This window comes from Lissotriton helveticus, chromosome 9 (genome assembly GCF_964261635.1).
Source record: "Lissotriton helveticus chromosome 9, aLisHel1.1, whole genome shotgun sequence".
Taxonomy (NCBI): Eukaryota; Metazoa; Chordata; class Amphibia; order Caudata; family Salamandridae; genus Lissotriton; species Lissotriton helveticus.
The window spans coordinates 551,820,663-551,836,028 of record NC_136070.1 but is presented as its reverse complement, the minus strand read 5'-3'; the positions used below and the strand labels follow the sequence as shown (position 1 = coordinate 551,836,028).

General features: G+C 47.8%; 1 protein-coding gene across 1 annotated transcript in view; it reads right to left on the bottom strand.

The window, feature by feature from the left end:
- Window positions 1–15,366, bottom strand: part of LOC144782831 (solute carrier family 22 member 6-A-like) — a 433,852-nt gene that overhangs the window by 358,009 nt on the left and 60,477 nt on the right. The window contains exon 3 of the mRNA XM_078662104.1: window positions 13,291–13,445. Coding sequence (XP_078518230.1) covers window positions 13,291–13,445 — 155 coding nt within the window. The remainder of the gene's footprint in view (window positions 1–13,290; window positions 13,446–15,366) is intronic.

Here is a 15,366-nt window from a genome sequence, read left to right as displayed (position 1 = left end):
GTTACATGACATTTAATATGACATCAAACCAATGTTGCCAAATATGTTATCATAGTTGTGTTTATTTTACTCCTGCAGAATAACTATGCCCCTGAAGAAGGGCAAATTGCCCGAAATGCATTGGGCCATGTATTATAAGTCATAAACGATGAAAAATTTACAGTAATTGTGAATGAAATGAATAATTCAACGAATCGGTCCGGATACACAACCACATAAGTTTTCTTACCACAGCCAATGAAATAGCTAGGACCAAGCAGGAGTTTTATCAAATTGCTGGCTTCCCCCAAGTACTGGGTTGTATTGATTGCACCCATGTGGCGATATGTCCCCCTGCAGCTCAGGAATATATGTATCGCAATAGGAAAAGTTATCATTCTCCGAATATTCAGGTGGTGTGTAACGCAAAGAACATTATAACGGACATTGTGTCACAATTCCCTGGTAGTGCACATGATTCTTATATCTTCAGGCAAAGTGGCATTCAGACCCGTCTAGCAAGGGGAGAGTTTGGAGAGGGACATTTGCTAGGTAATTATGTGCAATACATTTTTCCATTCCTTGTACAAATGTAAAACTCAAACAACCACTGACAACATTTCTTCCCTCACATGTAGGTGACAGCGCATACGCATTGCGAAATTACCTGCTGACACCATATCTGAATCCAGCCACAGCCGCACAAAGGAGATAAAATGCAGCACATATCTCTTCAAGGAACGTGATTGAGCGCACATTTGACCTACTCAAGAGCAGATTCAGGCGCCTTCATAAGAGCGGAGGCGCAATGAAATACAGTCCCGTCAAATGCTGCAAGATAGTGGCAGCATGTGCCATGCTGCACAACATAGCGACAAAGGGAGGTTTGAAACTGGAGCTGTCTGACAGTGACTCGGAGGATGGAAACTAACAAGTGCCACACCACCCTGCCCAACAAGACACAGGCGCAGCAGAAGGCCGCAGGCGCAGATTGGAGATCACACAGAATTACTTCTGAGGTGAGTAATGAAGACACAAACACATTAAATGAAATGCAAAGTATACTTTATGAAAATGTCTTGTGACCAGGGAACAGAAGCAAACAGCCAAAGTGACTAATGTCACAATACTCATTGGAATTAAGAAAATAATATCAAAAGTTAAATCAAATGTACTTGAGAGTCAGTGATTAGGTCACAGTGTGTCAATGGTTAAATCACCATTTTAAGCAAAATGCCCGGATGGCAGACTAGCGTTTTTTCCCTCGAACTCCCAGACGTCTTTCTGCCGCTGCATCTTCTTGCCTTTCGTTGGTAGTGGATGGGGTAGCGCTGCGAGTAGTGCGTCTCACTGCACTTGCAACAGGCACTGTTGTACTGCTCATGCTTGAGGCACACTCACTACTGTCATCCTGTGCAGTCATGTGCACTTGACTACCGGATGCATTCATCATGTCTACTGCATTTGTCACCTGATGTAGGGCTTTAGCAACATCTCCACTCCAGTGACACATTTCCGTCTGCATAGTCACTGATCTACGCGCCAGCAGTGTCGTGGCTGTGGCCATCCTATTGTTAGTCTTTCCTTGGTGTTTGAGTTGCTGCATCAGTTGGCGGTGCTGTCTGTTGCGCGATGCATGCCCCTCCTGCATGACCTTTGTGAGTTCCTGGACACTACTGGCCAGTACTGCAATGTTGCCTGACATCTTAGCAATTTCCTCCTTCACTAACCGAGTGTTCTTGCTCTGCAGGCGATGTGAACGGAGCATCTGTCCCTCCAAGCCAGCCCAGACTGGATTTGTCGCCTCCACCTGCTGTGGTCTGCGTGCTCTGCGTCTTTGCCTTTGTGATCTACAATTGCCTCTCCGGATCTGTGTTGGTGTGGGTGTTGCGATGACTGTTTGCCGTACACTGACTGCAGGTGCAGCATTGCCCTCATCATCAGATGCCATGGGACGCAGTGTTGGGACAGGTGACCTACGGGAATGAGGCACACGTGACTGGGTAGTTGGCAGAGCTGGTGTGTCCTCATGTTCTGATGCGCTGCTGTGGTGCATTTCCAGACCATCACTGTCCCCGGCCTTATTAAGTTCTGCATCTGTGAGGTTAAACAGTGCAAAACTGCATCAATGTATGCTTGTGAGGTCATGTCACAGTTCACAGTTAATACATTTAATTTACTTTTGGACATCTGCTACACTATTTCAAACAGTTTTTGGCATATCTGTGTGTGTGTCATTGTCAGTACTTAGCCTGACTACAACTCCCATGATGCACTTCCCTCAGTAATGTACTAGTATACAGGCTTTACAGTGTGTGCTTCTGCTGTGCTCTGCTAACATCTTGACTTAGGTACTAGGGGCAATTTAAACATGCATTTCTCTTACCTTCAGACGTGTGTGCAGCTCCTGAGGTGTCCAGCTGCGTGACTCCAACAACTGCTTCAGGCTGGATGGTTGACTCCACTAATTCCGCCATGGTAGTGTTTCCTGTGTCTGGTGGTGTTTCCCCTCCTGTCTTCTGTGCCTCCTTGATACGGTCTGCAATGCGCGTCTTGGCACGACTGCGTAAATCGTACCATCTCTTTTTAAGTTCCTCTGTTGAACGGTGAGTGACCCCAATGGCATTTACTTGGTTCTGAATCCGAATCCATATTTTTCGTTTTTCCTGCTCAGGAACCTTCAGTGAGGCTTTCCCAAACAGCTTGTCATTGCTGTGCACTACACCCTCAATTAGGGTCTCTAATTCTTTTTCAGAGAATTTAAGTTTTCTCTTCCTTGCACTTTGGCTGTCCTGTGCTTGATTGTCAGCTTCCAGTTTGCTGTTCTTTCCAGGTGTACACAGTCTCTCTCCCTCTCACTCTCCTCTGCTCCCAGAGCCAGCTCCCTCCTCCCACTGAGCCTCAGCAATGAAAATGAGGCTTGGACAGCACATTTCCTGGTTGTCATGTCATCAACATGCATCAATGTGCGACCTCACAATTAGCGAAATCGCAAATAGCGATTTTGCTATTTGCGAATTCGCAAAAAAGGGATATCGCAAATTTTTCTGCGATTTTTTCCGATTCCTTACAAAATCGCAATTTTTATCATGCATTCCGTTTTGTGATACCTTATTAGCGATTACTTAAAAATCGCTAATAAGGAATCGCAAAGCCATTCAATGATGCATGTACCTGAAAGTGCTTATCATTCAAAACATGGTACCATGGCCCAGCCCAGAAGACATATATGCCTTTTAACCTGGAATATGTGGGGGCTTAACAACCCATGTAAAACACAACAGGTTCTTGCCTACCTAGATAGACATCACATACAAATTTCTCTCCTACAAGATACAAACTTAACACACCATACAGAGAATGCTGTGTGTACCCGATGGGCGGTAGTTCACTTAACCTCTTTTTACTCTTTATACTCTTCATACTCTATAGACGCGCCATTATTAAATAAAAATGGTGTGTCCTTCCATGTCACTCACTCCAAAACAGACACTCAAAGCTGATATGCAATAGTGCAGGGCAGTTTATGTATTTATCTTGGTGACCCTAGTAAATACTTATGGGCCCAATATTGTTGACGCTGAATTCTATACACAGCCCTGGAACTGCTGGCACTGCATTCAACCGTTCACCATCCAGTGGGGTGGGGATTCTGACACATATTTAGGTATTTAGGTCGGTGACAGCGGATTGTTATGATAAGCACTCTACCAAAGTCCAGTGTGACAGCAAGGAGGAATATAGGTTGGTAGAACTGTGGAGGCTGTAAAACCCAGCTGGACGGGAAGGTACATTTACCACCACAGTGCAAGGCTCGTGGTCCCGGCTGGATTAATAGTTAGCAACCCGGGTGGTGAGTGCCTGGACAGTGGAGATTCGGCATCTAACAAGAACATTGTAAGATCATGAGGCAGCAAAGTTAGTGGTCTCAGTTCCTATGCATATCCCTACACAATTTACATGGAAACGTCATGCAACTGCACTGTCCAACCAGGTGTTCCGGAAGGGCCTGATGTCAGCTATTATAGATTATTTTAACTAAAAATGTGGGGTCTGTGGAGGGGGCAGATACAATTTTTGAGATGTTGAAAGTCACAATCAGGGAGGTTTGCATATGTACACATGCAGGATTCTTATGGGACATACGCACACATTTACACAAGATAGAGCATGCACTGGTTACCCTGGAACACAACAATGAGGCTGCCCCCCGACCGAGCATGCTTGCTACCATTAGAGAGCAAATACAAACTACAATGGCACGGCGGAGCGGAAACTGCAGCTCCTCTCTCAGCACCATGTGCAAGGGCATATGGGGAGGGATGCCATCCAGGCCATAGGCTGACCAATAGACTGAAGACAACCTGGGCACACACTCACATTTTCAAAATCACCGACCCATATGGGACCAATATAGCACACAAGCCATTCAATCTGCTTTCTCGGACTTCTGTACCTGTCTCCATGCTGCCTCTGGCCCTGCCATGGAGGCAGCGATTGCTGAATATTTGGACAATTTGGTCCTAACAAGGCTCTCCCCTGGATATGGGAGTTTTTAGTTCAGCCAAATATATTGGAGACGAGGTAAAAGATGCTATACGGTTGTTCCCCCATGAGAAAGCACCAGGCCTAGATGACCTAACAGCAACACTTTATATAGAGTTTGTGGACCTACTAGTACCACACCTACATGCGATGGGTGAGGAAGCATACACTCTGCAGATACTGGCCCCATCCCTCCGTGAAGCCTTAATCATTGAATTATTAAAACCCAACAAACAGCCCGACCACTATTAGTCGCATCACCCACTCTTGCTGTTAAACACTGATGCCAACATACTGGCAAAAATACTGGCCTCTAGGCTTAAACCAATGCTGACAAATTTGGGCCTGCCAGACCATTTGGGTTTTATACCCACTCATTCCACAACGCACAATTTGCGCACGCTTTTTATGTTAATGTACCAACTCGACCCCACTGTGGATGCAGCGTCAGATTTGTTAGACGCCACTACAGCCTTTGATTCCTTTGAGTGGATGTTCATGTTTATAATCCTGAATGGCATGGAAATGCCCCAATCTTACAGAGGATATGCCTGCTATACACTGACCCAGGAACCGGGGGGCTTACCGTTAGTCACACATCGGAAGCACTGCACATACACAGGGGTAGGCCACAGGGATGCTCTCTGTCCTGAATATTATTTGTGCTCGCTCTCTAGCCCCTAGCATGTGTGATCCACCAGAGGCATGCAGCTTCTACATCGCACTTCCGACTGAGGCCTTTTAGCAATTCCCACTAGGGGGACAACATGGTGCTCTATGTCTGCAGCCCTACAATACATTTGGCACCAGTAATCAGGAGTATGTTCCATTTGAAAGATAGGTTACCTATATCTACCTTAAATCACTGCACATAGAAACCTATCAGTCACCTCTATGGCAGGCCTTGTCAATCCTGAAGGCAGGGTGCTTGGTTTCGTGTGAGAGGGTGCCCATGCATGAGCAGGACACCTCTGCAGCTTTCGGACTCTATTCTCTGAGGCTGTTCTGTGATGCAGCCAGACCATATACTCTTAAGTGCATTATAACCTCGCAGTAAATGCTAACTTTGGAATGGCTGCATGGAAACATGTTGTGTTTGGTGTCAAACACTTTGGAATCCCGGCTTCCCTGGGTGAGGTAACTCAAGTACTCTGGTGCACCCGTGGGTGTTGGCCCTAGAACCCTTTAAGTCTAAAGGGGTTTGCTCAAAGTCCTCTTGTAAGTGTCCTCAATCTTTAAATTTCCAACCCCGACTTTCCCAATAGAAGCTAACGGCGTCTCGCGGCTGTGTTCTCAAACTACACACGTTCCCTGTGGGTCCCCTGTGTCACTACCTTGGGTGGTTCCTTGTGGCCCCAGCGATTCTACAGGCCTTGTGTCTAGTCAAGTCGTGGTTCTTATACCACTTTCTTAATATATGGTTTGGTACGCCCCTAACCTCAACGTATATTGTACTAATTTACTGTGTGATACTGTGTGACATTAAGTATACTGAATGTATTTTTGCCTCTAGCCTCATAAAGAGACTAGTGGGATGTGTTTAGAATAAATACATATATTTTATATATATATACCTGGTGTGATTCTCCTTTCCTTTCGGTCATTCACGAGATTGTAGACTGATAAAACAAGCTGCTTTACATTCCTCCAAGACTTAGCCTGAAGGCTGCTCTCAACAGCTACCACTAGGATAGCTTTCTATAAAGGTTGTCTTTAACCTACCATCAATAAGGGGTCGTTTGGGCTTGTGCAAGGTGCCCACTAGAATAGTGTACAGCATATTCCAGGATAGCTTCTCACACTCAAGGTATTTATTATGACTGGGTACTGAGTACTGTGCTTTACGCATTGGCTTTGTGGTAAGCCTGACCGCTAGGTGCCAAACTATCTAAGGGTGAGCGCAGGTTAAACAGTGTGTGCAATCACTGCCACTTTCGGGAGTGGTCAATCAATCAATCAATCAGGGAATTGTAAGCCCGCTACTCACCTTGAGGGTCTCAAGGCGCTGGGGGGGGGTCTGCAGATCTGTTTAGCCAAGGAGTCAGGTCCTGAGGGTCTTCCTGAAGGTGTTCAGGGAGAGGGAGAGTCTGATGTCTGCCGGTAGCTCGTTCCAGGTCTTGGCTGCAATGTTATAGAATGATCTTCCGCCTGCTCTGGCTCTGTGGATGCGAGGGGTTTTGTCCTATACAAGATTGGAAGATCGGAGGTTTCTTTTGGGTATGTGGAAGTTGATTCTGTCATTGAGGTATTTGGGTCCGTTGTTGTGTAGGCATTTATAGGCGTGAGTGGGGATTTTTAAAGCGACTATTTTCTCCAAGGGGAGCCAGTGGAGACTTCGCAGGTGTTGGCTGATGTGTTTGTGTCGTGGGATGCCAAGGAGGAGTCTGGCGGTGGTATTCTGGTTCTTGGCATGGTCTGAGGGGCTAGGTGGGCTCGCGAGGGCTGTCGGCCACCAGGTGCTGTCCCATGCAGAAGGGGTGGTACAGAGGACGAGGACTTCTGTCTTCTCGGCGTTGAGCTTCAGACAGCTGTTGGTCATCCAGACTGCGGCATCTTGCATTCCTTTCTGGAAGTTGAGTTTGGCAATAGTGGGGTCTTTGGTGAGGGAGAGGATGAGCTGGGTGTCGTCGGCATAGGATATGATGTTGAGGCCGTGTTGTTGGACGATGGCGGCGAGGGGGCCATGTATATGTTGAAGAGGGTGGGGCTCAGGGATGAACCTTGTGGGACTCTGCAGGTGATTTTCCTGGGGTCGGAGAGGAAGGGTGGTAGTCTGATCCTTTGGCTTCTTCCAGTGAGGAATGATTGGATCCAGTCCAGGGCTGTTCCTTGTATGCCTGTGTTATGTAGTCTGGCGACTAGTGTGCGGTGAGAGATGGTGTTGAAGGCTGCTGATAGGTCGAGTAGGATGAGGGCTGCGGAGTGGCCTTGGTCCAGGAGGCTGTGGATGTCATCTGTGGCGGCAAGTAGGGTGGTCTCTGTGCTGTGGTTACTTCGGAATCCGGATTGGGACGGGTCGAGCATGCTGTTCTCTTCAATGAATCGTGTCAGTTTTCTGTTGACTGTTTTCTCTGCAACTTTGGCTGCGAAGGGGACGAGCGAGATGGGCCGATAGTTCTTGAGGTCGGTGGGGCCAGCTGTGGGCTTCTTGAGCAGGGGTCCGACTTCTGCACACTTCCAGTTGTCAGGGAAGGTGCCTGTTTTGAAGGTGGTGTTGATGGTGTGTTGTAGTTCGGGTGTGATGGTGGCCGCGGCTCTGTGGTAGATGTGAGGGGGGCCGGGGTCAGTCGGGGACCCCGAGTGGATGCTTTTCATGGTCGAGGTGGTGTCTTCGGTCGTAATCGGTGTCCAGTGGATATGGTGGGCTGGCTGGTGTTTCTGGGGAGCGGGGAGCCGTCTGTGGTGCCTGGTGGATGGTCGATGAAGTTGACGTAGAGGTTTTTGATCTTGAGGTGGAAATAGATTCCAGGCTTGTCGCAGAGGTCTTGGGATGGAGTGATGTCTGTGGCTTCACTGCGTGGGTTGGTGAATTCTTGAATGACACTGAAAAGGTCCTTGGAGTTGGTGTAGTTGTCCAGGATTTTGTTGTGGATGAAGCTCCTCTTAGTGGCTCTGATCTGGTTGTGCAGTCTGTCATGGCGTCCTTGTAGGTGGTGTGGTTTTCGGTTGTCTTGGTCTTTCTCCAGTTCTTCTCCAGGCGTCTGCAGGTACGTCTGGCTTCTTGGAGAGTGGTGGTGAACCAGGCGGCTTTCCGAGGGCGTTGTCTGTCGGGGTTGCGAAACGGGGCAAGCTCATCTACCCAGTTGGAGATCCAGGTGTGGAGTTCTCTGTCTACATAGTTTGAGTCTGGTGCCCAGGTGTGGTTGTCTCGGGTGAGGGTGGAGTTAAGTTGCTCGTCGGTAACCTTGCTCCAGTTCCTTCATGGTGGGCGTGGGGCTAGTTTGGGTGCCTTGGGTTTGATGATGGTGAAGTGTATGCAGTGGTAGTCTGTCTTTGGCTGCTGCTTTGTGTGGCTGAATTGGATGCTGTTTCCTGCTGTGAAAATGGGGTTGAGGGTGTGTCCTGCTCTGTGGGTTGGTGTGTTGATGAGTTGTTTAAGTCCGATGCTGGAGAGGTAGTCACAAAGAATAGTGGAGTTGGGGTCGCTGGGGTTGTTGAGGTGGAAGTTCAGGTCTCCAATGAGTATGTAGTTTGTTGAGGCGATGGCGTTGGATGCGATAAAGTCAGTGATGGTGGTGGCGAAGGGTGTTTGGGGGCCGGGGGTCTGTAGATGAGGGTTCCTTGGAATGTGACTTTGGGGGAGGTATGGATCTGGAAGTGCAGTTTTTTGGCAGAGGAGAAGGTTTTGCTGGAGGTGGTGAGGCGGAGGGTGCTCTTGTGGGTGATTGCGAGGCCCCCTCCTGGGTGGTTGGGGTGGTCTTTCCTCTGGATCTTGTATCCGTCTGGGATGGCGGTGCTGATGTCGGGGCAGAGGATGCGTTGGTCCAGGTCTCTGTGAAGAAGGCAATGTCGGGCGAGAGAGAGTTGAGTAGGTTCCAGATTTCCATGGCATGTTTGTGTACGGAGCATACATTGAGGAGGATGCATTTTAGGCTATCACCGGTGCTGGCGTTGGCGGTGTTGGAGGCCGGGGTGGCCATGAGTGTCTGGCAGCAGTGAAGGCAGGAGAACTGGCAGTGGGTCTTGTTCGGTGAGGCCTGTGGCATTCTTTAAGTCTTCCAGGGTTGAGTGCGAGGAGGGTGGTAGTGTCGTAGCGATGGGTAGTGGGAGGTCCAGGGTTCCTGGCGATGGCCGCGGTCGGGTCGCGGATCGGCGCAGATGGGCTTGCCTTTGGCGTGCCTTCGGCGGAGTGGTAGGTTCTGCTTGGCTGGGGCATCGCCTTAGCCAACCAGAATTTTCCAGTTCCAACATGCTCTCATCCAGCAATACTGTGCACAGATGGTGATAGACCATGGTAATGAAGCAGGCGGACTGATGCTTACTGATACTAGTAAAAAAGTAACAACCAGCTCATCGTAATTTTTGGCAGTGGTTTTACTGTTGGCAAAATGGAGGGTGGTCATGCACTAGGGCAAATTATCTGCACCCAAGCCCAAACAGTGGCTCACTGATATAGTATACTGTAAACAACTTTTGTCTCGCACCCAAGAGACATTTGGGGCCCACTCACAGCTTATTTACTGTCAGCTCTAGATCTGATCTTGTGCTTGGAGATGTGTAGGTGGTAACTTTCAGGCAGATATGGGGCGGGAATGGTTGCACTGGTATTACTGTTACTGTACTGCAAATGTGGTAAGTCTTGCTGCATGGGGCATTTGATGGCATTGTGTCTGTACCTTGGTTCATATGATAGAAAATCTTAATAAAAAAGAAAAGTAAGGGCACGTCGTGCCCCACAGACACCGCCCACTTCGACTCCTGCTTATAGCATTTAAAGCTTGGAAGACCTTACAGAAGTAGTGATGTGGCCTAAAGAGAAAGTCGTTGGCTTTGAACCTATGATTATGGGTTCAAACATGCCTTGCAGCTTAAAATATTGTAATCTTCTGAAATCTCCGATTATTTATAGATATCAATTCTCCGGCTTTTAATCTCCCTACTCCCTCACAAATGCTTCTTTACTCCTTAGTACACAAATGTTGCATAAAGGAAGCAAATATTTCTGTAGGACCACTACTTCGCCTACAGATTTCTCTTGGGTTTAGCTGGTAGTACTTAGTTATCATTATGTAAATCCTTTTTGTTCAATTTTCAAAAAAAGAACAAATAAATAATAACAGTGATAAAATAACAATGAGCACAAGAATAATGTCAAATAATAACAACCAACATAAAAAATACTAAAGAAAAACAGCAAGTCATACGAGAGCGCTACATACAGGTGGTCTATTAACATGACAATTTACAGAGGTGTAATGGGGGGTATAATACAGGCGTAACACAAAATACTTTGTGGCAGATTTACAAGCCCCCTGCGTCACCAGTACGTCACTTTTCTTGACGTACTGGTGGCGCAGGGGGCTCCTCCATATTTGCAAGGAGAGGAAAAGCCACCCTGCGTGACTTTTCCTCTCTTTGTAAATACGGCCCCTTCACACGCAGCAGTTAGCGTTGAAGGGGTGTTCCATGGGTGTTGCTGTGGGTGTTCCCACGCAACACCCATGGAACAAGACACATCTCCAGATTTACGAGAAATCGTAAATCTGGAGATGCGTCTGAATGCTACGCCACCCTAGAGCTGGCGTAAGGAGACGCAACGAGGAGAAATGTTTTCATTTCTCCTCGTTTTTTCCTCTTTCAATGCGTGCTGCATTCTACAGCGCGCATTGAAAGAGGAAAAAGCCTTTAGTGATTGTTTTTTTGCAGGAAGGTGCCCCTTCCCTCACAAAAACAATCTCCCCATGGCGCAGGCATCCTTGCACCGTGGTGCAAGGGTATCTGCGCCGGCGTTTGGCAGCTGTTTGTGCGCCAGCGCAGGGGAGAGCGCAGGAATGTGACATATTCTTGTAAATATGTTGCATTCCTGTGCTCTGACAGTGCTGCAGCGTGGCGCAGCCAAAGGGCTTGCGGTGCCACGCAGCAGCACTTTCTTGTAGATCTGCCCCTATAGCATTTGTGTTACGCCTGTATTGTACCTCTCTTATTACACCTCTGTAAATTGTGATGTTAGTAGACCACCTGTATTTCTTTCTAGGCTAGCGGAATTTTTAGGAAGCCCAAACACTTGCGTCTGTCCCCGAATCCCATCACCCAAGAGTGTTTAGGGATTCACTTGACAAGAAGCCCTTCTACGCTATGCTTTATGGCAGCAATCTGCATGATATGGCCCTGCAACAGTATTAGAGCTAGCGCCACCAAAAAAGAGGGAATGTATGAATTTTTACAAAATGTTAACTTTGGGCCCTTGTAACGGGAAAGTGCTATAGGGTTCTTCTGGTGGACAAAAGCTGAACATAAAAAATATGGAAGCTTTGAGCAATGTCCAGCTCTGTGGAATTTTTAGTACTGCCACAGAGATAACGTCCACAGCCTCCTGTCAGACATGGGTATGCGACCACGTTTTCATTTTAGGGGTTAAATACCAGCTAATACATGTATAAGCATGGGTGGATTTTACGAATTGGCAATCCGCGAACTTGCGTATTTACGGATTCGCAATCCGCAAAATCCACGAACTCTCGCGAATTTGCGGATTTTTTTTTTATGTTCGCAAGGATTTCTGCCAGTTCGCGAGGGTTCTGTACCAGTTCGCAATTGCGAACTTACTTGTCGGCTCGCAACGGCCGCGACTATGTTGTTTCTACATCTGGTTCATCATCACAGGTTCACAGCACCCTCTGTTTCACCACTGCCACCCTCTGGTACACCCATGCCACCCTCTGGTACATCACTGCCACCCTCTGGTTGGTTTATCACTGTAGATTATGGGGGTGAAAAAAAGCAAGCACACCTGCCCTGCTTCAACTGACATGAATTAATTTGGGGTTGATTAATGTGTCACTGAATTTAAACTTCCAGTCTGGCTGGCACCTGCTTCCTTATCTGTAATTTGCTGAACTCTGAAGGGGCCCCTCAGGAAGCACTACAGGGAATGGTTACTAATGATAAGATTGAACTTTTGCACCTGCTGAGTGCTTTCAGTTTTGTCTGTAATTGCTTTCTGTTGCAGTGTAATTTTTTTAACAGGACCTTTGTTGTATACTTGTAGCTATTCTCTGAGCCTGCTGTGAGGGTCAGAGCAGGGTCATAGAATAGTTGCAAGTAGGCAAATGAACTCTGAAGCGGCCCCTCAGGAAGCACTACAGGGAATGGTTACTAATGATAAGATTGAACTTTTGCACCTGCTGAGTGCTTTAGTATTGCAAAAATCCAAATATCCAGCAGCATCCACAAAAGTAACCCTTCCAGGTCAAGATCCAAATCAAAGTGACCAGCACATGAAGAAAGCAATGGGAGGTGCCTGGTGGACAGGAACAGGAAGTTGGAGACTGTGGGGCACTTCCTTCCTCCCACCCCCACCCCCCAAAATGGACTCCTTGCAAAGAAAAAGTGCAGGCAAATGTCAACCTGAGGAGTTATTCTGATAAAAATCATAATTTTCACGGTTTATGCTGCCTGCTGGTGGATTTCTTGTGCGAAATTGCAAATTTTGCAATCTCGCAATTGCGAGATTGTCGCTGCCCGCCGCATGTACGTGTTCGCAAGTATTTACTCCCGCGAAATTGTATAGTATTCTAGTTGGCAAGCAAAAAATCCGCTTCGCACGGATTTTACGAATTTTCGGCAAGTTCGCTAGAGTTCGCGGATTGCGAATTTACCGAAAATCCGCAAAATCCGCGAGCGGAACGGATTTTACGCCCATGCTTAATGTCAAAGGGCTAAATGAACGTAGGCAACTTTGAATTGCTGCAGTCCGATTTGTGTACAGCAAGAACCTGGGTAATCCAGCTTTTGGTAAACATTAACCTTCTACAGACCACCCATTTAAACATTTACATTACCTAGGTCTCAAAGTAATTCCCCCAAGGTGTCTAAATGTTCCATATTATTTTTACCTTTGTCATTTATTATGCCAGATATTGTATCGGCAATGCTGCTTTCATGTGCAACTATCTACATTTAAACTGCCTTGAAAGTTTTTTCTTATTTTTCTTAACAAATCTAAGCAAAGGTCTCCTACAGTTAGAAGAGAAGGCTAGTTTCACACCTGCACCCTTCAGCACACTTCTTTCCACTCATTCTACTTCGACACTCAAGGTCACTTACTTAAGCATACTGCATTCAGTCCAATTCCAGATGTGCCCATTCCGGCGAGAAAGCGGAAGATGCAGTAGGAGATGTAATTTGGCGAAAAAGCCGCACATGATCCGGCCACCGCTATTTGAAAGTAGCAGATGATGATTATTATCCGCCTCCCGCATCTGTAGTGAGAAAGAGCATGAAAAGTTCAGTGGATGTGCATGCTGTTTCTGGTCTAGTGAGGGCATAGAAGATGCCATCTGAGCGCCAGTCACTACTGACTTCAACACCCTCTTAGAAGTTTCAGAGTTGCATTCAGTAAATGTCAATCCTTGGAAGGATATATGATCTGGGGACTTTGTTGTTGTCAGTCACACCAGGCAACAGAAATCCTCTGATCTCACCCCAGCTTACCCACTGAACAAGAAAAGAGTGTACCTGAGCAATCATGTTACTTCAGTGTACCACAGTCACTCAACAGTAGGCTTAAAACATTCACTAGCAATACAGAACAAGCATTTGCAGTGCAATAGGTCTCGCATTAGGAAAGTGTGAGCTATTGGTATTGTAAATGACACTTTTTTTAATATGTGTTGACTTTGAAAATATATAAATTAATAGCATTGTTATTCACAAAGCCAATAGCTTACACTTTCCTAATGCGAGTCCTATCGGCTATGGCAATGCTTGTTGATAGCAAGCAAGGATAGTGCTGTTGTGGTGCTGAGTGATGATGTGGTTGAGCTGAGTGATGTGGTGGTGCCCCTGAGTGATGTGGTGGTGCTCCTGAGTGATGTGGTGGTGTTCTTGAGTGATGTGGTGCTGTCCCTGAGTAATGTGGTGGTGACCCAGAGTGATGTGGTGGTGTCCCCGAGTGATGTGGTGGTGTCCCCGAGTGATGCGGTGGTGTCCCCAAGTGATGTGGTGGTGTTCCTAGAGTGATGTGGTGGTGCCCCAGAGTGATGTGGTGGTGCCCCTGAGTGATGAAGGGTGGAGTCGGAGGGTGGAGTTGGAGTTGGAGGGTGTAGTTGGAGGGTGTAGTTGGAGGGTGGAGTTGGAGGGTGTAGTTGGAGGGTGTAGTTCGAGCATGGAGTTGGAGCGTGGAGTTGGAGGGTGGAGCTGGAGGGTGGAGTTGGAGGGTGGAGTTGCAGGGTGGAGTTGGAGGGAGGATTTGGAGTTGGGGGGTGGAGTTGGAGTTGGCGGGTGGAGTTGGAGTTGGGGGTGAAGGTAGAGAGTGGAGGGTGGAGTTGGAGGGTGCAGTTGGAGGGTGGAGGGTGGAGTTGGAGTTGGAGGTTGGAGTTGGATAATGGAGTTGAAATGGGAGTTAGAGGGTGGAGTTGGAGTTGGAGGGTGGAGTTGGAGGATGGCGTTGGAGTTAGAGGTTGGAGTTGGAGTTGGAGTGTGGAGTTGGAGTTGGAGGGTGGGGTTGGAGTTGGAGGGTGGGGTTGGAGTTGGAGGGTGGAGGGTGGAGTTGGAGAGTGGAGTTGGAGGGTGGAATTGGATTTGGAGTTGGAGGGTGGAGTTGGAGGGTGGAGATGGAGTTAGAGGATGGAGTTGGAGTTGGAGGGTGGAGTTGGAGTTGGAGGGTGGAGTTGGAGGGTGGAGTTGGAGGGTGGAGTTGGAAGGTGGAGGGTGGAGTTGGAGGGTGGAGTTGGAGTTGGAGGGTGGAGTTGGAGTTGGAGGGTGGAGTTGGAGGGTGGAGGGTGGAGTTGGAGGGTGAAGTTGGAAGGTGGAGTTGGAGTTGGAGTGTGGAGTTGGAATTGGAGTTGGAGGATGGAGTTGGAGTTAGTGGTTGGAGTTGGAGTTGGAGGGTGGAGTTGGAGTTGAAGGGTGGGGTTGGAGTTGGAGGGTGGGGTTGGAGTTGGAGGGTGGAGTTGGAGTTGGAGGGTGGAGGGTGGAGTTGGAAGGTGGAGGGTGGAGTTGGAGGGTGGAGTTGGAGGGTGGAGTTGGAGAGTGGAGTTGGAGGGTGGAATTGGATTTGGAGTTCGTGGATGGAGTTGGAGGGTGGAGATGGAGTTGGAGTTGGAGGGTGGAGTTGGAGTTGGAGGGTGGAGTTGGAGGGTGGAGTTGGAGGGTGGAGTTGGATTTGGAGTTGGAGGGTGG